General features: G+C 29.0%; 6 protein-coding genes across 15 annotated transcripts in view; 1 reads left to right on the top strand and 5 right to left on the bottom strand.

Moving 5' to 3' along the window:
- Positions 1–303: 303 nt before the first annotated feature.
- On the top strand, positions 304–2,742 carry LOC122569013 (Golgi reassembly-stacking protein 2). Its single transcript, XM_043729445.1, has 7 exons — positions 304–530; positions 793–873; positions 968–1,171; positions 1,279–1,496; positions 1,577–1,661; positions 1,736–2,039; positions 2,105–2,742. Exons 1-7 carry the CDS (start codon positions 468–470, stop codon positions 2,467–2,469), a joined length of 1,320 nt encoding a protein of 439 aa, XP_043585380.1. The 5' UTR covers positions 304–467; the 3' UTR covers positions 2,470–2,742.
- Positions 2,743–3,089: 347 nt separating this feature from the next.
- LOC122569017 (NADH dehydrogenase [ubiquinone] 1 beta subcomplex subunit 11, mitochondrial) lies at positions 3,090–3,844 on the bottom strand. Its single transcript, XM_043729456.1, has one exon. It carries the CDS (start codon positions 3,674–3,676, stop codon positions 3,239–3,241), a length of 438 nt encoding a protein of 145 aa, XP_043585391.1. The 5' UTR covers positions 3,677–3,844; the 3' UTR covers positions 3,090–3,238.
- Positions 3,845–4,152: 308 nt separating this feature from the next.
- LOC122569015 lies at positions 4,153–7,578 on the bottom strand. Of its 6 annotated transcripts, none has more exons than XM_043729453.1 (5): positions 6,761–7,578; positions 5,443–5,570; positions 5,250–5,371; positions 5,064–5,140; positions 4,153–4,347 (listed from the first exon to the last, which is right to left on the bottom strand). In XM_043729453.1, exons 1-5 carry the CDS (start codon positions 6,765–6,767, stop codon positions 4,190–4,192), a joined length of 492 nt encoding a protein of 163 aa, XP_043585388.1. In that variant the 5' UTR covers positions 6,768–7,578; the 3' UTR covers positions 4,153–4,189. The 6 variants fall into 6 exon arrangements, with proteins under 6 accessions (XP_043585388.1, XP_043585383.1, XP_043585384.1 ...); XM_043729448.1 differs by having other exon boundaries at positions 6,976–7,578; XM_043729449.1 differs by having other exon boundaries at positions 5,449–5,570; positions 6,976–7,520.
- A 145-nt stretch (positions 7,579–7,723) lies between these two features.
- LOC122569014 (probable WRKY transcription factor protein 1) lies at positions 7,724–14,242 on the bottom strand. 2 transcript variants are annotated; one of them, XM_043729446.1, is made up of 7 exons: positions 14,061–14,242; positions 10,675–10,847; positions 10,475–10,551; positions 10,293–10,388; positions 10,104–10,187; positions 9,346–9,574; positions 7,724–9,271 (listed from the first exon to the last, which is right to left on the bottom strand). In XM_043729446.1, the coding sequence occupies exons 1-7, from the start codon at positions 14,061–14,063 to the stop codon at positions 9,004–9,006; spliced, it is 930 nt and encodes a 309-aa protein (XP_043585381.1). In that variant the 5' UTR covers positions 14,064–14,242; the 3' UTR covers positions 7,724–9,003. The 2 variants fall into 2 exon arrangements, with proteins under 2 accessions (XP_043585381.1, XP_043585382.1); XM_043729447.1 differs by having other exon boundaries at positions 10,293–10,385.
- A 2,005-nt stretch (positions 14,243–16,247) lies between these two features.
- On the bottom strand, positions 16,248–18,152 carry LOC122569016 (histone chaperone asf1). The gene is made up of 3 exons (XM_043729455.1): positions 17,839–18,152; positions 17,452–17,567; positions 16,248–17,312 (listed from the first exon to the last, which is right to left on the bottom strand). The coding sequence occupies exons 1-3, from the start codon at positions 17,945–17,947 to the stop codon at positions 16,941–16,943; spliced, it is 597 nt and encodes a 198-aa protein (XP_043585390.1). The 5' UTR covers positions 17,948–18,152; the 3' UTR covers positions 16,248–16,940.
- Positions 18,153–19,786: 1,634 nt separating this feature from the next.
- The window catches only part of LOC122568989, a 121,909-nt gene continuing 118,905 nt past the window's right edge, over positions 19,787–22,790 (bottom strand). For all 4 annotated transcript variants that reach the window (XM_043729405.1, XM_043729407.1, XM_043729406.1 and 1 more), the window contains one exon: positions 19,787–22,538. The gene's annotated coding sequence lies outside the window, so the exon portion shown is untranslated. The remainder of the gene's footprint in view (positions 22,539–22,790) is intronic.

The raw sequence follows: 22,790 nt of genomic DNA, 5'->3' as shown, positions 1-22,790 counted from the left end.
AATAAATTTATCAATATTACATGCGAAATATTATTTGCTATGATTTATACATGAAGAGAAATATTAGACAAAATTTAAGTCCTATTAACAATTTAAATGTCATTACAAAATTCAATATTATATTTCAATGTACATATTTATAAAATTATAACGATAATATAGGATTGTTATAAGTTCATTAAATTAGCCAAGTTAACTAATTTAGTCACAAATTATTTACAATCAGTAAACATTTCTCTTTTTATAAAAGAAATGACATATATGTATATTGTTGAATTGGTAATACTGAATCGTAAGCATATAGCATAGCAGAACCTCTACATATGATAGGCTACGTCACCAACGAATTTGTACATAGATTTTGTGTTACATATTTTTCTACTTCCGTTATTAATTCTCAGACAACAATCATTTTAATGCTTTGTATTCTTTTAAACCAAGTGACTTAAGAAGTTTCCTCTTTCAAAATGGGATCTTCTCATAGTATCGAAATACCAGGAGGTGGCACAGAAGGTTACCATGTATTGAGGGTAAGAACATTTGTTGAAATAGTGTAGTTTATTTTATATATTCATATTTTTTTTATTTACCAAAATAGATCTTAAACTTTCAGTAATTAATATTTTCGTATGTATTATAAATTTACTATAGTTTAAGAAAAAAATTATTAAGTAATTTCATCACATATTAGATTATCTAAAAATTGGAAGTTTCAAGTTATTTTTCAATAAATGTAGCTATCTTTTTGTTAGATATTTAGTAAATTTGATTCGAACATCATGACTGAAATAGGTACAGGAAGGTTCTCCTGGTCAGAAAGCTGGACTGGAAGCATTCTTTGACTTTATTGTAGCTATTGGAAATACACGCTTGGTATGTGTTTCATGATACCTATTGATACTTTATATCAATGGAATTTATTAAATTTATATAAAGTTTAAATTAAAAGAATAATTTATTCTTATAGGATCAAGATAATGATACGTTAAAGGAGCTTCTTAAAAATGGTGTAGATAAAAAACTAACACTTACAGTATACAGCAGTAAAACACAATCTGTAAGACAAACTGTTATAGTACCTAATCTCACATGGGGTGGACAGGGTCTCCTTGGTGTTAGTGTAAGGTTTTGCTCTTTTGAAGGTTCCAATGAAAATGTTTGGCATATTCTTGTAAGTATAACCAAGTCAGTATAATTAATTATAATTGTAAGTATAATTAAGTCAGAAAAAGTTAGAAAGTACATAAGGAGACAAATTTTTTGAATTATGTTTTGTAGGAAGTGCATCCATCTTCTCCAGCTGAATTAGCAGGTCTACGTCCATTCACAGATTATATTATTGGTGCTGATTCAGTTTTACACGAGTCTGAGGATATATTTACTTTAATAGAAGCACATGAATCACGACCTTTGAAATTGTACATATATAACACAGAAGATGATTCTTGTAGAGAAGTTACAATTACACCCAATCATACTTGGGGTGGAGAAGGAAGGTAAATTTGTTAACCTAACATTAGTATTTTAAAATGTTACTGTAATTCATATCTTACGAATATTTTATACACTTTTATAGTTTGGGTTGTGGAATTGGTTATGGATATCTGCACAGAATACCCATTAGAAACATTCAAGAGCATAAAGCAAATAATTTGTATACAGTATGTACCAATTTGAATTGTCACAAGAAATTTATCAAAGTATTGTAACTAAGTTCTATTTCTTCCTTTTGTAGTCTCATGTTAAAGCTACTAATCCAAATCCAGTTACAACAAGCATTACTCACACAGAAGGAAGTAATGTGATTATAAACATACCACCAGGTTTCTCTATTCCACCGAATTACATGTCAGCACAAGAAAATGTTGCAAAATCCGAAGTTGAAACTACTTCTACTACAATGGTGCAAAATATATACACATCGAGTGTACAAACATATACTATGCCTCAATTGAATCCTGCTGCTATTGGAGGATCTACTACTACTAATTCTGTGTCTCATGTTATGCCTAATCAAATTGTTGTAAATACGACATGTAGTAAGTATCCATAAATTATTATTAACTTTCAAATAAGTAAATATAATGACATTATTTCTATTCAGATAATGATCCTATCATGCCATCGTCACATCAAAATACAATGCCGAATATACCTGGTATGCCAACTACTCCACCTTTGCCAACTTTTACTACTAATGCGACAGTTTTAAGCGACGCAACTGGTGTTGTCGGTACGCCGAAAGATTTCACAACTGTACAGAGTGATATATCACCACCAGTACAGTTTAATGTGCCTCAATCTCAAGTAGTAACGACGCCTATATCGTTACCCGGGATGCCACCTATTACCGTTAGTGCAAGTCTACCACAAAATTCTTCTTTCTATCCATCTGTTCTCCAGCAAAATGAATTGACCGGTGTTAGTACAGCTCCTACATTTGCGGTGCCACCAACAACAACGCAGTAACGATTATGTTATTTCTAATGAAAAAAATATCTGTTTTATAATAAAGTAAATATTGAAGAATAAAGGTAAAATAAAGAGCGTAATGTATCTATTACGAATATATGTATTACTATACTTTATGCATTTATACTTTATTCATTTATACTTTATTATTTGTTTAAACGTAATGTATACAAATTTTCAGACATGCAGGGATAAATTATGTAATTCTGTACATAGATAAGAAATATTGACTACTTAAACTAAAGTCAAATTAAAACATTTCAAAAAGTATTAAATCTTAACATATTACTTGATCTGTTTCTTCTTATACTTTGTTGTTGTTGATACTTATGTATAACGATAAATATTATTTTTTAATCACTAAACTTTATATATATGTAATGTATGTGCAGACTAAAAGTTTGAATTTGTTATTAAATAAAGGAATAAAACATTTACATATTAATGAAATTGATTTTATTTAAGATTCAGAAATTAATAGTGATTTAAATTTCAGCAATTATTTTTAACAATGTTGACAGCACAATAAATGCAAATATATCTTTTTCAAAATACAAATTGTGTATCAGCTAATAAATATTAAACTTGGAAAACATACAACAAAATCAAAACTATCATTTTGAACAAGAATCATTTATTAAATATTGTACAGATTGATCTTGTATCAACTGTTATTGTGTAAATATCAGAATAACAGATTTTATTTTAATAGTTAAGACTGCTAGTGTTTTTTTTTAGAATTTCTTCTCCACAATGTTGATATTGTTTAAATAATTATTTCAACATCAACTAATTCCTCTTCACTTGGGAGCTTGATTTTTGATGGATCTATTAGATTTGGATCAATCGGTGGTAAACCATGTTCTTCTCTGTAACGAAGTTGCAAATATGCTTCTCGTTGAGACCAATCTTTCAGAAATGGATCTGGTGCATAACCAATTATAAGAGCACCAAACACGAAGCATACGGATATAGATATAAAGAATGTTAGATGCATGGCTTGCTTATCAGCTTTCTGATCTTCGTTATAAAATCCATAACTGGCCCATGCTTTTTTTACCTCATACGTACTCTCTTTTTCAGAATTTTTAACTGATACATCACTTCGGTGTATTCTGTTACATACATTATTTTCTTTCGGCCTTAGAAATGTCAATCCGCTCTTAATTCTTTGAGAACGGATGAATCGTAGTAAAATTGACATCCTTCTTTAATGAGAACTTATTTTTTCTAACAAAATACCGTTCTTCTATATATTCGTTAGTTTATTATGAGATAGTTACTAATATATCGTAACAATTTCAGAAACCAAAATTAGACACTTACATACATGTATGTATAAGACGACGACCAACTCTAAAGGTTAGAAATTGCAAATATAAATTGCGTGAATGACCTAACCTAACATTCAGAGGAACATGTAATACGGCGCCTTGATTTTAAATTTGAAAAAGGTAATCATGAATTTGATGATTACGACTTAAAGAGGGTAGATTTTGTAAATAAATCAGAAAAGTATTAATATCCGAAAAGAATATAATAAACTGTGATAAATATTCAGGATTATATTTAAAATTAAAAATAATATTAGCTTCACACATATTTACTTTGTAGATTTTCAAATCTAGTAACTTATCATGCTTTTACTTTTGAAGGAATATTTTTACATCAGTGACAAAATTTATGGAATAGAAATTTATTTCAATTCATGATATAATTATTTATTTTGTACAGTATTTTCCTTATCATATGTGTTTTTATGCTCATTATGGATCACAGATTGATATATCTCTTGCCATAAAAGATTATTCAAATCCTTTGTATTTTCTTCATTTGAATAAGAAAAGTGATGGATATACACCCCTTTATATATATCTAATATTATTATTAAGGATAATATATATATATATAGGATGCATCAGTAAAAACTATCACCTGAAATAAGTTGTTATCTATTGACTTAATCAAAAAACCTTTAAAATGAAATTTATTATATTTCAGGAGTCCGACCAGAGGATTACATTTTGATTTTCCAATACCTTATATTATCTGAGATATTAAGGTGAATTTGACATAACATTTAATCGATCCAGCTAAACATTTTCTATAAGTTTAGTAGATAATAGATAATAGATTTAGTAGATAAGTTTAGTATTTTAACTTTAATTTGTCAAATTTAATGTATGAAGCAAAAATAAATAATAATGAATGATGCAAAACATGTTTATATTGCCTTTGTCTTTCATATATTAAATTTTACAAATTAAAATTAGAATATCTGCTCAACCAATATTTTTTCGACATAAATAGATTAATATTTTTTTATAGGGAATGCCGAAATAGATCGATTACTGTATTTAAAACTGTATGATCCCATTTAAAAAAATGGATACCATCCTCATATAACCTCTACCTGACCATCACCAAATATTAATTATATCAGATTATGTCCTTTAAAACCACTCATTTCTTGTCTGAAACACTTTTTCATACAATAAAACTATATACTTTTCATATATATATATATACATATGTGTGTGAAATGCCAAATTTTGTTTAAATTTCAGGAATTTTATAAGTTAAAAGGATACTTCCTGTAATATTCTCTTTAAGCTTTCCAAAATCCCATCGTATTCCAGTTAATTCTCTATATAATGCATATTTTCTTCTGTAATTACAAAAAAAGAACAAAAAAACAAAATCTTATTAGTATTAAGGCATAATACAAGTATGAAATAGCATAGTTAAATATTAATAAATTATAATTAGATACAAACCTTCCTTGATCTAGTAATTCTTGATCCTGTATGTTTCGTTTACATGTTTTAAGTTTATTTCTTTGCAATTCCAATTGTTGACATTCTTCCAAAAATTTATTTTTCTCTGCATCCAACTCTGTCTTTAAAAAGTATTAAATTTTTATTTCTGCTGTATTATTTTATAACAATGTAATATACAAAAATAACAAACAATTACTATGTGGTCTAAGTGCTTAGATAAAACATGATTTTTATATTCCAATGTTTGTTTTTCAGATTGAAGGGTATCCCTCATAGAAGTTACTTTTGATGTTAAATCTGTGATCTTTATTCCATCTTCTGAAAAAGAAAATACCTTTATTTGTACACAAAAAGTACGATACAAATAATGTAATAAATTACCGCTAAAGTCTTGATTTCGTTTATTTTTGATATGATCGATTAACTTGATCTGATTCTGTAGTAAATCCTTAACTTGTAAATCCGAAATTTTTATATGATTTTCCTTAAGCGTCATTATTTCATTCATTATTACATTTACATTAATGTCACTGTTAAAACATTTGATAAAAATGAGAAAACTATAAACACAAATTTATAATGTCAGTTATCTTCAGTTACAAATTTTGAAACGTCACTATGTATCACTGCCAATAATACTATCAAAATATCCCAAAGTCGCCTCAAAGTGAGTTAGGGATTTTAATCAATATGCCACGATCACGCTGCGATAAAACAAAATTACGATTAAGAAAATAGATAAGATTATATACAGGGTGTATAATTTTAATTGATCTATGAAAATATCTCCTAAACTGTACATTATTCGGAAAAGTATTTCAAGTAATACTTGTGCTCTTTCAAGGAAAATATCTTATGATGATGGTGAAGGTGTTCTCGAGATGTCAAGATCTCTGTTTAATGGAACTATATGTTCTTATTTAGCCATGTTTATAGACCATGGGTCGAATTTATTGACCTATAAAACTTGTTGGTTTTTAAAAGTCATTCTGGTTCACTCATTCCCATTTAAAGCTTATTTTCGTCAAATATGTATAAAATTTGTTCTCTATGTCTTATATTTGAAAGAGCAGCTTTGTACATCGATGCAATGAGCTATTCTCTTCATAAACGACAGTTCTCCACCTTCTAAAAAGTTGCAGAACTAATTTGTTGGCAGGCATTCCTTGTGCGAATCTCTACATTAAATTTTTAGGAGTGGCTAGTTCCTTTCAAACTTGTTTCCTTGTGAAACCTTACAAAGAAAGATCTAAAGGGGTTAGATCTGGAGATCTTGATGAGAAGAAAATTTTACTTCCTTTTCCAGAAAACATGTTATTCAGAGTTATACAAACTTGGCGGTCATTATATATAGAAACACCATCATATTAAAACCATATCCTGATAGTGTATGGAACATTTTCAAGAGGATTTTGTAATTTGTTAGTTAAGAAAGTATTGTATCGGGCTCCAGTTAATATTCCATTAAATAATTTAAATTTACTAAGTGACCTTTTACTATGCCATACCATACATTTAATGATCATTGGTGTCGACAATCAACCGATCTCTGCCAGTGTGGAGGTTTCATCAACCTAATAATTGCTGTTATATCCAAATAGTTCACTATTCTTAAACATGGTTTCATCAGATGTGTAACATGTGACATGCCATGATTGGTTTTTACAATATTTGCCGACTGATATGAGAGTTGTGTGCTGATATGAGAATTTAAAGAAATTACTGCGAGTACTGCTTCTGTCATGACTGCTGTTTACGACGTTATTAGTGCAAATTTCCTCCCCTAGCCAGCGATCACGAAATCTTTCTCGACGCAACCATGCATTTGCTCTATAATCTTTCTGATACTCTCCTGGAATCGAAATCATGTCAACAATTTTGCTAGACGTATAATCACACATCGCAAACTGAATTATTATCGAAATGAAGGATGTGTGATGCTGTAATAATACTAATCCCTTCGAAGCAAATACTGTGAAATAGTAATTCTAGTAGTGCGAGACGCACCACCTGTGTGAGTGACGCGTCATGTTTACGACTGAATATTACGACGAGGAAAATGTTCTAGTCGTATGCAGAGCAGGTTTAGAATAGCTGTAAATGGCTTTGGATAACCTTTAAAAATTAACGTTTCATAAGTCAATAAATTCGTCTCGAAGTGGGCTACAAACATGGTTAAATGAAAATATAGAGTTGCATTTAAAAAAATAAAGATTACCTTGACATCCTGAAACACCTCTGGTTAGATAAACCTGATGGCCATCATAAAACATTTCCTCGAAACAGAATAAATTTTATTAATAATGTGAAGTTTGGGAGATACTTATGAAGATGGATTGAAATAAGAAATGCTTTATATAAAATGTTTATATACAATAAATTTTATGTTTTTTAATTAATTTTTTAATTAGTTAAAAAAAATATTTGTTTAACTTCATTAGAGAGTTTTTAGGATTAAAATCAAAATTTCCTTTTTACATCAAATCTTCATTTAATGACATATATGCTAGTCATTTATAACAATAAATGTCTTACTATAATAAAAGTGTACTAAACATTAGTGATTATATTTAGGATTCAGATGTAGTTCATTTATGATATTGTAACTTATAATGGCACATAAAAAGAAAATATCATGTAAAATAAAGTACAATGTAGGGATACCTAATTATATAGGTATCATTATATTGTACTTTACATAATATTTTAATAACATCTATATTGTCTAAATGTATAATGTGTATTATGTTCTTGAAACATAATATGTTCATAGACATTTTTGTCTCAAAGAAATTTTGTTTTTTTAAAAATCAGTTACATCTAAATCACATAAAGAATTTCTTTTTAGATTATTACTCAAATATAATTTCTCGAAACATTAATACATTATAAATACTGTAGGTTGACAAAAATTATTTACGAACTTAGTACTTTTTTGTCTAACATTTGCGTCCATTATGTGTCGCAAGATATTGAGCAGTTTATAAATGTCAAAATAGTTTATTGTTATATAATTATCATGCATATTAATTATAAAAGTAAGTAAAAAATCTCAACGTTCTTGCATGTTATTATAAGAAAATATCAAGAATCCATTATATAATATTTAAAAATATACATACAAAACGTTCTTAAGTAGTGATCAACATCAAATTGGAATAATTTATAATCATAAATAATGTTTATTCATTTGCTTTGTTTCAAACGTTTTTGTCTACTGAATTTAAAAGTTAAATCTTACTATTAAATTGTAAATCAATAAAATTGAAAGTGTGCATCTTACAAAAGTAACAAAAGAGAAAGAAAGATAAAATACTAGTGGCCATAATGTTGATGTGATTCATATTATGTGAAGAATGTAAACTCATTTTAAGTTCAGATAGAAAAAAAGCGAAATTTTGCTTAGTAAGCATTTTGAATTATGTTTAAAGAACAGAGATAAAATTATAATTTTCGATATAATATATGTAATTAAATAACAAATTTTAGTAGTTAGCTATGTGTTGACTAGAACTGACCTTCTTTTAACTGATAATCTTAAAATTCAATTATCGTTTTCTCAAGTGTGAACTACGTATCACTGAAATATTATGGCCCATATAATGAATATATAACAAGATAAGTTTTACATATACGTTTGCATATTAAAATGTAATCTTTTATCATTTATCTAATTTTTAACGTCAAGATATTATGTCACTTCATTCGTAAAAGGCACTTGCTTAACATATTTAATCACAATTTTTTGAGATCAACAATCGTCATTCAATAGATTCACGTTCATAGATATTTTTTGAGAAATCAAAATGTTTGATATCCGTATATTTTCTCTATTATTTTGAGTATTACTTGATTCTGATGTTGAACCATTATTATTATTGTTATTATTATTTTCTTGAGTCGAGTCGTTAGATGAAGAAGGATTATTTGCTTGAACTAAAATTGTGTTCAAACTATTATCCGCTTGTTCGATTTCATATCCTGCTAAATTTCCATTTGTAACTTCATGTGCTAGTTGCCTATAAAAACATGATTATGGTTATATAACAACAAACAAAAATGTTCTGTTCTGAAACACTAAATATCTACTTACTCTGGCATCAAATTATTAGATCGATTATCGGTTGGTTCAGACACAGGATGTTGTTGTCCTATTGCATCTATGTTGTCATTACTCATATCATATTCATAATTAGAATTCGTACGAACCCAACTTGGAGGTATGAAACCTACTGCACGCACAAGATCATTTTTATCCTTCAAAATTTTATTATTGTTGAATGGTACAGGAGATGACCCTTCTTTGCATCTAATGAAAGGGCCTGTAAAATATTAAGTTATGAAGGAATTATATTAAACATCATATTAACATTTTCAATGTAATATACATAATTCTATACATATTATTACCGCGTTGAACAGCCCGCAGTTAATTCAGCGTTCAAGTAGGTAGGTATACTGTAATGAAATAATTGTGTTTTTCGTATAAAAAAAATTAACCGTTTTTATTCACGGTTAGTAACTTCAAACATATAAGAAAATGTTAAAAATTAAGACAAAGAAGCTACAATCTACAGTGCTCGTGTATCTTTATTTACAATTTAGTGTGTTTGTAACAAATGTTCATTTAAATAGAAATATCGATTGCAGAAAAGAATACGTAAAACAAAGTAGCTTTGAACGACCAAACGAATAAGATTATAGAATAAGCTTCTAATCTACCCACTTATTAGTAGCAAATAATCGCCGCGTTTTCGTGTTATTTAAAATGGATTTTTTTTAGTGCTGCACTAATTAATATGAATGTGTACTTTAGTACTAACGGTGTTTGTAACGATCTATATTACTCACTATTTTCCAATGGCGGGGCAGTGGGTTCCATCACGCCAAGTTCATCGCGCGGTTTTACCATATTTCTTTGCCGTTTTGATCTTCCTAGAAAACATTTTATACAATTGCATTTTGAAATTTATTTTCCAAATAATTTTATGTATTATATGTTTTTAACATATTTGTAAATATTTAGGATCTATTACTTACGTCTTTTGAACAGTAATATACCAAGAACAGCTATTATACCAAATAGGAATGTTCCCATTACTGAATAGATAATCATAGTGTTGTCCAGTTTTACTACTTCCGTATAAAACAAAGGAAAATTAGTACACAAAAATTATGATACCAAATACAATTTTTATCGAGTTAATTTTTCCTTTACTTACCGGGTATATCTTGTTGAGCGTTAGTTTTTCTACAAAATAATGCCATTTCTCCTGTACCAAGTTTTTCGGCGACGTAGCTGCAATTATATCAGGGTTAATAAATATAATCAAATAAATCATAATCATGTATGAATATTTGGCAAGAAAATTAAAAAATAAACCACAGAAAAAGATAAATGAATAGTAAAATATATATATACCCAGTCAGGCAGGGGCCGCATTGAGAGGGATCTCGTGATTTTTTTTCATAATTTTCTAGTCTATTATACCTATTACATTGGGTATAATCAACGCACCGTTCCGATACATGATAGCAGTATTGTTTATCGGAACAGTCACCATCATCACGACAAAATCTTTCCTCTATCGTAGCCTACAAAAAAAATTGATTTTCAAAATTTTATTTCTATATTATTAGATTGTCCGAAAAATTTCTTTCATTTTATAAGAGAATAATAGACGCACAATGTTTTTTGTTTTATATTAGTTTATTGAATTATGCACGAACATAATAATAGAAATATAACTAAATAGATCATACCTAATTTAACAAAATAATATAAAACAGAAATTGTTGTTCATTTATTATCATCTTATGAAACAAAAGAAACTTTTTGGACAACCTAATAGTTATAATATCAGTTATATTTCAAAAGATATTATAGTGAAAAATAAAGTTATTATTGTAGTAGACATAAAACTTAATGACAATATTTTTTATAAGGAGTCTTATAAGATATTAACTATCTTTCTAACAAAAGCATTTTATATTAATAAATTTGCAATTACCTATGACAGATCGCTACATATTACTCCACATTACTTCCATTATTTTTCTATAGGGCATCATTTATTCTGGCAAAGAATATTATTTATTATTATTATTATTTTTATTTAGTCCGTGCCTCTCGGCTTTGGACGAACTTTCAGCTTTCTTTACAGCTCTTTATTGCACTAATCGCCTTCTTATCTCTAATCTAACACTAATGCCCTGGCAAAGAATATTGTACACAAATTTAAAAATCTTAAAACGGTAATGTAATTACGTTCTTTTTGTATAAGTTTTCGTTCAAACGTTCCAAATTGATAATCTACGTGGAATTATTAATTGTTATCAATTACCAAAGTATATGAATTCAGTAAGAAACTATTACGTTAAACAGTCAGGGTGGTTCTCAATTTTTTTGTATGTTACTCTTATAAACCGGGTGTGGAACGCACGGCACTTCCGGTTTAATAAAGCCCAAGGACTCTGGACAATTTCTTACGACTTACGACCTACATTTCGATTTTAAACCATTCTCAAAGAATTATTCTTCTAAATTTTGATTTGCTCAAATATTAACTAATACAAATAGGTAATACAAATTCACGATCACGATTAATTTTATACAACAATATAATAAAAACAAATAGAATAAAACAAATATCTGTTTTTTTCTTTATTATGTATCACGTATATATTAATTCCTTTACTATATTACGTAATTTTATAAATGTTTACCTTTAAAAGCTTAATAAAAATATATTGAAACATTTTTAACTTTAAATTTAATGAAGTTCGATAAACAATAAACATATAAACATGCGTCAAAAAATATGAAATAAATTTTCATTTTCTGAAATAAAGATCATATTACCACTATTTTTCTATGATGTATTTTTTCTATAGAAAGAAGAAAAATTAGATTGTATCGTTCGAAATATAATTTTATTAATACATCACAATCCTTTGAAAACTTTAGAAATAAATATTAGAAAGAATTCTATCTTCGTTTACAAAAAGGAAGAATAGTGTACAATTTTGTTAATATTTTCGATTAATTGAATAAAAACATATAGGAGGGTTATTCTGTCGTCTTGATCTGTCATTCAACCGCCATCTTGTTAGTGAATAACCGCCATTTAATAATTCACCATACAACCTAAAATGGTGGTTAGCTAAAACCTGTATATAATGGTTTTAAACTACTATTTTGATTATGATATAAACTTACATGAATATGAATATATGAACAATTATTATCGCCACTTCTAAATATCTACAGCAATTTCCTGCATAAAGTGTAAAATTGTAGAAATTATGTAATACAAACAATTTTTTGCATTTTTTATAAGCGCAACTTTTACATTATTGTTGTAAATTAAATGTTCTAAAATTTAACACTGAAATTTATTCCACTTGTAATACTTGCTGAAGTATGTGTCACATGTTGTTAGACATCGTAAAAAATACTAATCGTGCGTGTATCAAATTATGGTATTTACAATATAATAAGGGAAATAAGAATAGTACACGTCATATTTGATAACACCCTTTCCCTTGATAAATAATCTTCTTGGACTATATCTATGTTACGCTAAATTCATAATAAAATTATGTATTATATCATAAATTACTTTAGAAATAACATCACATTATATATATGTATGTTAACAGACAAATTTTGAATTCAATAACAGCGTGTAAATATTTAAAATCGATAAAATAAAAAAAAGTTGTTTGATGAATATAAAAATATTTTAACGGAAGATTGAAATTTTATTGAGTCGCACATTTAATTTCCCGTAAACAAAGCAAAAAGCACTCTTATCTGTCAACCGATATCGTATGATTTCATATATCAAAAATCTATCGTTGCAATTTGCAATAACTTATAATCAAAAAGAACAGAAGAATGTTATGCAATTGAAAATTATTAATATAGAATACCAGAAAGTTTAATATTAGAACTGCCCTCTTTATTTCTTTTCGATATCTTATTTCTATGATGGTCGCAGAGATTCCCGGGCGAAAAAGAAAAAAGTGGTGGTTGAGTGAGTCATCGTGGCGCGTTGATGTGGTACTGAGAATTGTGGAACATATTCCGGTTCTAGCAACAAGATCAGTGCGATTTCGTCACGATACTACGCATTATTAAAATTTTGTTATATTTTTCATTTATTTTACTTTGTCATTAAACTTTATTTCAGTAAAAGTAAACAAAACTGAGCGCTTGTTATCAGTAACAATTGCCTCGTTCTTCATTGGCACAATAAAAACAAGTCTGTTTACAAAGAAACACGATCGTTCATGAAATCGAATGTAACTTACAGATTTAAAAGAAATATATTAGGAATAATCAAATCCAGAAAAAATGATGAAATCATAACTTGGAGTTACGAAAATTTGTAAAAATTTTAAATCTAACTTTTAGTGTTATTCTTGATAGTGAATAAATAGAACAATCTAGAACAGGTAGAGGGACATTTAACCACATCGGTGGCACATTTCATTCTCCCCATCATCATCATGTGCATATCATTATCGCTATCCCTGCATGTTTGCAAAAGGACTCTGTAAGTATGTAATATGTAACATACACGCACTATGACTGACATGTAATGTACCTCAAACTTGATTGTAGCACCAATTGAACAACTCGGATGTATTTATACCAATGTATCATGCGTTGTATTGTAACGATATGTGAGCATGTTATAACCTGTTGATTTAGGTCATCTGATTCACCCGTGATTGGAAATTGTGATAGGTGAGAAAATTAGAAAATTCTGATGTTACTGTATTAGAGTTTTTTCTACTTACCATTGGAAGATATAATGTGGACGTATAAAGGTTGAAGATATGAGTTATTTTTGGGGATGTACTCGTATATGAGTAAGATTCTTCCGTAGAATGTTGACAGGTTCATTCGTGCGCACAACTTCGCACGTAGAGACACTTGCACTGTTGGGAATCCACCTGCAATCTGTCGTCGTTCGTCGGCAGAACCGGCGTATACTGAACGTGTTCAAACCTGCTCGCAACAAAGCAGGTAGTGGGGATGGTTGCCAGTAATGTAATAATACTATACCGGTCCCTCGTCTCTCACAACAATGGAACACTTTCGTTATGTACATATGTATGTATTTAGTATGTATATACTTAATTCACTAGTTTGGGATAGAGTATATTTGTAGAAAATAACTGCAAATAAGATTGTTTTTTAACTTAAAGTTAGAGTATATTTATTGTTTTGTATATTATAAATAATACAAAGATATTTATATTTCTTAATGTTAAATTTGATTGATAATTATATTTTTAAGATTGTATTTTCTAAAGACAAAATTTAGTAAGTATTCTCCTTATTGAGTTGTTTGAATTGAAGTTGTACTCGCATTATTATCGATACGTGTGGCTTCGTTTTCAAGAAAATTTTCAATTACAGTTTGTCTGCAGAAATATGGTCGTAGAGTTACTATACTTTAATACTTAAAGTTTAAGCGATACAACAATTACATTTTACAAAATTTGAAGTATGTTACAAATATCAAATATTAAATATACATCGCACTATTAATCTATAAACGAATAAATGTATAAATATCTAGTTATTTTGTATGCATGATCTTTCTTATTCAAATTCAAATTAACCTCGCAAATAATTATAGTAAGGATAATTAATGTATTATATTAAATATTGTATTATATTGACCTTTAAATTGTAATTGATGTATTATATTAAATATAAAAGTTCCTTTCACATAAAGAATATGAAATGTGATTTGTCACGTTCTTCTCCTTAAATGCAAATATTATATTACTTATCAATGTTAATGTCTCAATAGCTTCTAGAATATGATCATATAAAGAGATTTGGATACTCATAAGTAATCTGTAATTTGACTTTGTGCGTTCAGAAAAGTAGATTACATGACTATTCTTTTCATAAATGTTTAATAGATTCTCTTTTTTGCCTCATAAAAAGTTTTCCAACTGCGTCATAAGGAATAATTGGATCGTAATATGATACAGCGACACAAAGCAAAAATAAAAAAATACCAAAATAAAAAGGTGATAAATTAAAAAAGGCGAATTCTATTAAAATAATTGTATGTAAATATGTTTTAACACATTATGAGGAATTTTTTTCTTCTCTATTGTATAAAACATTTTTAATTCTAAAAAAAAATACTTTTTTAATATAAATTTGTCAGGTTAGGCCCTCTGAATGTATGCATGTAGATAGACACTCTTGTTGTGAGACATTTAAATTTCTTCGATAATATTGTAAAATGCACTTTGATATTATACGTTATTAATTAACAAATTGATATATACAAATAAGTAAAAAAGAATTGATGCAAAACACAAGTTTTTAATGTGCAATGCATTAGGAATTTTTCTTGTTTATTACTCGATGTATTGCGTAGATTGATACTGTTTTTTAACTTACATTTACTAATTAATAATTATTGATAACTGAATTGTTCAAAATTTACTACAAGATTGATACTAATTGTGTAAATCCAGGAAAGTGATCCATTTCATTTTTAAAACAGCATACGTGAAAGCGAGGGCATAAATGGTTTCAGTAACGTACATATTGCAATATCATGGATTCCTGTTCATAGCAATTTTTGTATCATGATTATGAATTAGAAAAAGTCGAAAATATGAAGTTTATATGCATTATAATTGTGCATATTAGGAGTAAAGTTAAATTTGAGTTTGAAATCGATTAGAAGGAACTTTCTATTGTTTATATGACGTTTTTTGATTGTTAAATTTCAAAATGCTCTAAAGACTGCATAATACATTACTAGAGTTATCATTACACCATAGTTAATGTTATTTTGCTTCTACAGGTCTTTAGACATAGATAACTAGAGAAGACTGCATAATACATTACTAGATTTATCATTACACCATAGTTAATGTTATTTTACTTCTACAGGTCTTTAGACATAGATAACTAGAGAAGATGGAATATTTAAAAACAATGTATAATGAAGTAAAAAACATAATGTGTATTTCTCATTTTAGTATATATGTATATACACTGATGAAATGGGAACAGCCTTATTTCTATTAATTTATGATATAATAAGCCATAATACTTAAGTATTAAACACAAAAATTCCAAACATTTCTAGAATATCATCATACAATCAGCTTTAAATTACCATTATTAGGTATTAATGTTTAAACAGTTCCAGAATATTTTTCATTGTATTAACGATCATGATGTTAGTTTGAAGTACATTCTTCTTTCATATTCTGTTATTAAAAAGTATTTCAATACAATGTTTTTCTTAATAAACTTATCGTTTATAATCTCTACTAGAAATTTAATTTTTCGTGATTAATAAAATTACTTTTTTTTCAATGATATATAGTAAGTAATCCTAGCTTCTTTCGAAAAGACAAACAATTATATATAAGTATCCAACAATAAACAATTTCATTTCTATACAAAGTTAAAATAATCTTATTATTGTGCAATTTTCTTTGAACATATGAGCTTTCTTAATAAAGCAAAATCAATTAGCATGTACCACATAAAAGGCTATCATTTTCTTATAATGTTTTTGTTTTGAGGTATCCAAATATATGAACCGTTCGAATCTTCTTTCCAGGTACTACTTCATTCATCATATTATGTCTGTGCTAGCTTATGTATTATTGGCAGTTAATGGACATTCACATCACTTCCATACTATTGTGTGTATTTTCTGTAAAACCCAATGTAGATGTTGGTGCATCCTGTGATGTCTCTTCTAATGATTGTGCATCCATGCCTTCTGGTACATTGTTTGTTGCTGTACTTGCACCATCGTCCCAGTTTATTTTGAATCTAGTAACACGTGGTTTATCCCCTAAGATATTTCTTTGTACTTTATCAAACTGAGGCTGTGGTGGTGGATTTTCTCTAAGTTCTGCGTCTGTGTACTCATTATTTATAAAATAACCAACACGCACAAATTCATGTCCCCTATATGAACAAGTTAACAAAACAACTGTGACTCCTAGAGCATCATTTACTGGAATTCTACTGACATCAGGGGGATCAGCCTAAAATAAGCAGTAAATATTGAATTTATAGAAAAAACCACTGCTATATGCATGCATTAAGTATATATTTAACAAAAGATTTTTAACAGGAACTCAAAGCTATCATTTCATACTTAGTTAGACAATAATGTTAATGTACCTGAAAAATGAACATATGCCTTCCTTCAGGAATTGGCCCAACATAAATTGTGTCTAAAACCTGGTCGAATTCTTCGGATTCGGCACTTCCGACATAGATCATTTTCCACTCTAAATCTGCAACACCACCATCATTATAAAACATTCTACTGCTTATTTCAAACAAATCATTCAATATGAATTTTAAAAGAAACTATACCAAAATTGAAGGCAAAAAAAAAATGTCAGAGAAAGTTTCACTAATTTGTCCTTGGAGAGCTTGGTATTAAATTATTGAAACTAACCTAGCATAAGCACCAAAAATATTTGGATATTTCTTCATTTTGAATAACACTGACATCAATTTGTAAACATATTTTGTAAAAGAAGATAATATACAAAAATGTACCTTCTTTTAGTTCTTCGATACATTCAAAAGTAACTTCGAACTGAAATGGATTGAGGAACGGTGAAGGATTATCGAGAACGGCTACATTTGCTAACTGAACTTTGGCCATCGTTGACTTCTTTTAACGAATAATTTCACCAAAACACTGATAATTTTACAATAACGAGTTTAAGGGACTGTTCGCCAGATTTTGTTCTTCGTACTGTATTAGACAACTAATTTCTTGATAAGCGTAGGATCTCCAATTAAAGTATAAACAATTTCATCCCAACACACTGCTTGCTTTGGCGGCAAACGAACCAAAGGACGTTTCCGGTGTTTCGGGAACTACCGAAACTTTGTACAATATAGCATAGGTAAATCTTGCACTAACGTAAATTTAAATATCTTCTCTTTTAAGTCACCATACTATTTGAGAAATACGTATATGAAAAATTCATTATTAATTTTATATGTACTTTAAAGATTGTTTAACGTAACTATCATAGTAATTTACTTATTCATTACGTATCTTTGAAACTCTATTCTTTAATGTTAGCATAATGTAATTACATTTTGCATGAACGTAAGATGATTTGAATGGGATACATTGACGTTTAAAAATAGAGAAAATTGTAAAAAGAAATGCCTTTAATAATACAAATTTTGCTTATTTTAATTTAAATCTGTACATTTGTAAAATATTGTCCTTAAGGATTATTTACAATATAGAGATACGTAATTGGTGCAATTGCAAATTTTTCAAATCCAATCACAGAAGGTAATAGATATCTTGGACGAATTATAAAAAAGATAACTTTCTATCTTCGAAGGATTAAGATGTGTCACAGATTTTAGTTGAACGAAATTTATAGAAAGAGTATATATCGTTAAATTTAAAATTAAATAGTTGGATAAGCATAGACATGATACTAGATAGATCTAACATTCATTGCAATTTTCTGTCTGAGAGTTCACAAAATCCATTGCCAGTTTCAAATCATTTTCAATGTTACCGATTCAATATGGAATACCTCATTGTCTGTTTTAATATTTTTATGATATTTATAACCAAATTTATATTCATATATCTTATAATTATCTTATAATTGTATTATTTATAATTTCAAAATTTTTTAATTTACTTTCATATCATTTGTGGTTAATCTAAAAGTGTAATGGTTCTGTTATTTTTAATTTAAAGATAGTATTTTAAATTTCGCTGGTATTTTGAACCCATTATCCATGATGGAAGAACTTACATTATTCCCAGTCAATAATGGTAGAAACCATCTTTTAACAGCTGATAATTTTATCAGCTTTGGTAGTTTAGTTGAATGTAATTTTTATAATAATTATTTTAAGTTCTAAAGGCTATATAAAGACTACAAATAAGAGATCTAATTTATAGTAATATTATTGTAGAGGAATTAGGTTTGATCATACGTCGATATAAAAATTTTTATTAGATAAATCTTTCGCTCAGTATTTCCACTTTTTGTCAATAGATGGCTACCTATACGCAATTCGTTCCATAATTCTCCCCACTCCACTAAATGCTTTTTCACCAAAACATTAAATACTTAATTTATATGTATATCAATATCTTCAATCACATAATATCGATATCTAATGTTAAATGTGTAAGATATCGTATCATATAACTATATCATCTAGCTAAGTACATTTTCATTTTTTTAACTAGGATTCGTAGTTTACGATATTAAATTTAAGTCCAATTTAAGTCTACAATCTTTACTCAATAAATACGATACAAGTATACTACTTTCGATTATTAATTTTGGAGTAGTTTTATATAGAAAAACTTAGAATTCTTACAAAACATTGATCCAATTTCTTTTATGTTCGACATGTGTTTGTCATACGTTATCATGTTCAAAGAATAATTATTTTGACTTTTTTCTTTATGGAAATAAAATTACTCTCCGAAACAACCAGAGTTTTTACATATAAGGTTTATTAAATATTTTTTATGTACATTATTTCTGACATACTTGCGTTATCTATACAGAATTGCTTTTACATCGCGACATAGGTCGGCAAACAACTCATTTTCAAATATTTTCCTTTTCTCCATTTTCATTAAATGACGAATTTATAAACAAGCAACATCGAAAAAAACGCTCTAAACTGCATTTACTATTCGTTGCGAGTAGCACCGTTTGATTCATAATTAGGTCATGACAATTAACTTAATTTGCACTGGCATTAAGAAAATTAAAACTTTATGCTCAACGATTATTTCACGACGCAATGTTCAGTATACGCAATAATAATAATGCGAAACGTTCTAACAACGCGAAAATATGGGACAAAATTAAGATCCAAAATAGTTTCAGAGAATCTTATAGATTAAACAAATTTTTCTGTAGAACAATGGCAAGAATTTGTTTACATGTCCGACTATTTTAATTTATTATATATCTTCGTGTTTTTTTAAGAAAAGTAAAAAGGTAAAAAAGATAGATAATTATTCTGTGCAACGATTAATATCAACATAATCGTAGATAATTAGGAGAAACATAATAAGGTGTTTCGCAAAAAAGCTTTTATTTACATTTGTTCCTCTTTCTTTAGCGCTATGTTTTTTCCTTTAATCTAAAATTGCAATAAAATTCCACAAAATCGCATTCACACTGATCAACATCTTGCTGTGGAATGTTTCACATAATAAATACAGCTTTCGACATAAATTAAAAACGAGTCTTGCATTTACAACTGAGAATTATGAGGGGGTGGAGATTAGGTACGTGTGTGTGTAGTGGAAATGTGGACGTGTATGATCGTGTGTACATGAGTACCCGAAGGCTGGCGCTTGTGTTGATGTCTGTTTACATGTGAATCTCGGTGCGTGTCGGATAGAATCTGCACAGATTCTATCGCAACGAATTTATATCTACTCACGACGAGCCCGTATACCTTATTTACAATGTCCATATAAACATATACACTGCGCTGACCGCTTATTTAACCTATTACCAATATTACGAAGTGAAGAAGGTAGAAAGTACTGTTTTGTACCGTAGGTTCAATGCGAAAGAAACGCGTACATACATACATAGAATGTATAAAGGAGATGATTTAAAAAAAGAGAAAAAATAAGGAAGAGAAAGAAAATAAAACAAATGAGTTAAAAAGTAAATTAAGAAATTACTAGGAAGAAGAAAAGGAAAAATTAAGAAATGAGAAAGGGAAAGGTGGAAGAAACGGAAGAAATATGCTGGCCTGTGCGCGAAGTTCAATCCTTCGTGTGTAGTGTCTCCGACGCGGAGAGGAAACATCGTTACATCGTGCTTGTCGCTCGACATTGAATTCGTTTAACAGAAATCGCTGATATCCGTCTCTACGAGCGCAGTAGCATCTACCGGCTACATCGACGTAACTTAATATGTAACAGGGAATTCTTAATCCAACCCTTAACTGCTAAATCAATCTTACAATTGGACTGAGTGATAAATTATTATCGACTGTACAACGCCGTTAGTCTTTTTTTTCTTTACTTCTCCTCAACTTCATCATATCTTCCTTCTTTTTGTTCTCAACTTTATTTTCTTTTTTTTTACTTTTTACTTTGCTTTCTTTCAACTTGACAACGAAAACAAAAAAGAATATACATTTTCCTACTTCCTCGGAATTACTTCTTTTTCGCAGAACTACTACAAACCTTCCGAGTCTCGTTTCGTTTTTTTTTCGTTCATTTTATTTGGACCACGTGAATAAGTTTCCACTTTTTTATTGTTTAACATATTTTTTTCGCTTTCACTCTTCATTATAAAATATACTTCCTCTCGATATCGCAGAAGCCGTGAATTACGTGCAGGCGGGATCTCGAGGAAGAATACACGCGTATCGGTCGAACAGGTGATAAAAATGGTGTGTCGAGCACTTGAAATTTGTACAAACGCACGGTTCATTTTCGCTAGTGAAAATTTAACGGGCCGGAAAAAATTCGACTTCTTTCTGGAAATAACTCGATCGTTAAAACAAATTATTCCGTGAGTTTTGCAAATGACGAGAGGTAAAAAAGTTATATAGTGAGAAAAATAAATTACTAGATGGCGTGTCCGTGGTTTCCCTACGGGGCCTCGCCACGATAGCTTTCTTCGCCGAATCACGTGTTACACCGATACGTTTCCACAGCCGAGTTTTTCTCGCTACTAGAAGAAGGTAAAACGAAAGAAAGCTTGCCTCCTATAAGTTTCCATTCTTTTCGATTACGATATACGATCGTTCGTTTGAATCACATGAACCTTAATAAGTACCAAGTGCCTAATGTAAGGTCAACGTTCGAGATACCCTGAACACCACCCATGTTAACAGGTAGAGGAAAGAAACTCTAATTACCGAGAGTTTCACGTATACATTTTTCCTTTTATCTTTTTGTTAATCTTCGTTACATTTTTTCTTCTCCGCCTCTCGATCGAGAACCCCGAAATAAATATTACGGATACCATGAACAGCAAAGGTTCGTCGGCTCGGACGCAGACGCGAAGCGGGAGAATGCGAATGGCGAGTTTTCATATTTTTTTCCATTTTTCGCTTTAAGGTTTTGTCTATACACAAGGACGTATCTTACATAGAGTTAAAGGTAAAATTAGTTTCTTCGAAGTTGTTTAGACCATTAGTCGCCAGAGAGGGAACCACGGAACATATTCTTATTCCTTATACAATCTTCGTTGACGATCTCCTCTGACCATAATCTGTAACAGAAAGAGTGTAAGGAATAATCGTGAGAATATTGTAAAATGTCGCATTTTCTTTTCGTTCTATACGATCGTAATTTTAAATTTCCCGAAAGGAAATTGCTGCTTATCCCTCGTTATCATTAAAAACTATATATAGAATCTCTTAAAAGAGCGGTATCGTTCGTATAACCCGGAAAGCTGGGAGATTTCATGCGCGCGCATCCCGTTAATTCATTGTTTCTATTAAATTACTTTTAAAGCTGCTCC

This window comes from Bombus pyrosoma, linkage group LG7 (assembly GCF_014825855.1).
Source record: "Bombus pyrosoma isolate SC7728 linkage group LG7, ASM1482585v1, whole genome shotgun sequence".
NCBI classification, from domain to species: Eukaryota; Metazoa; Arthropoda; class Insecta; order Hymenoptera; family Apidae; genus Bombus; species Bombus pyrosoma.
The sequence above is the reverse complement of the archived record's forward strand: the minus strand, read 5'-3'. Positions and strand labels throughout refer to the sequence as shown.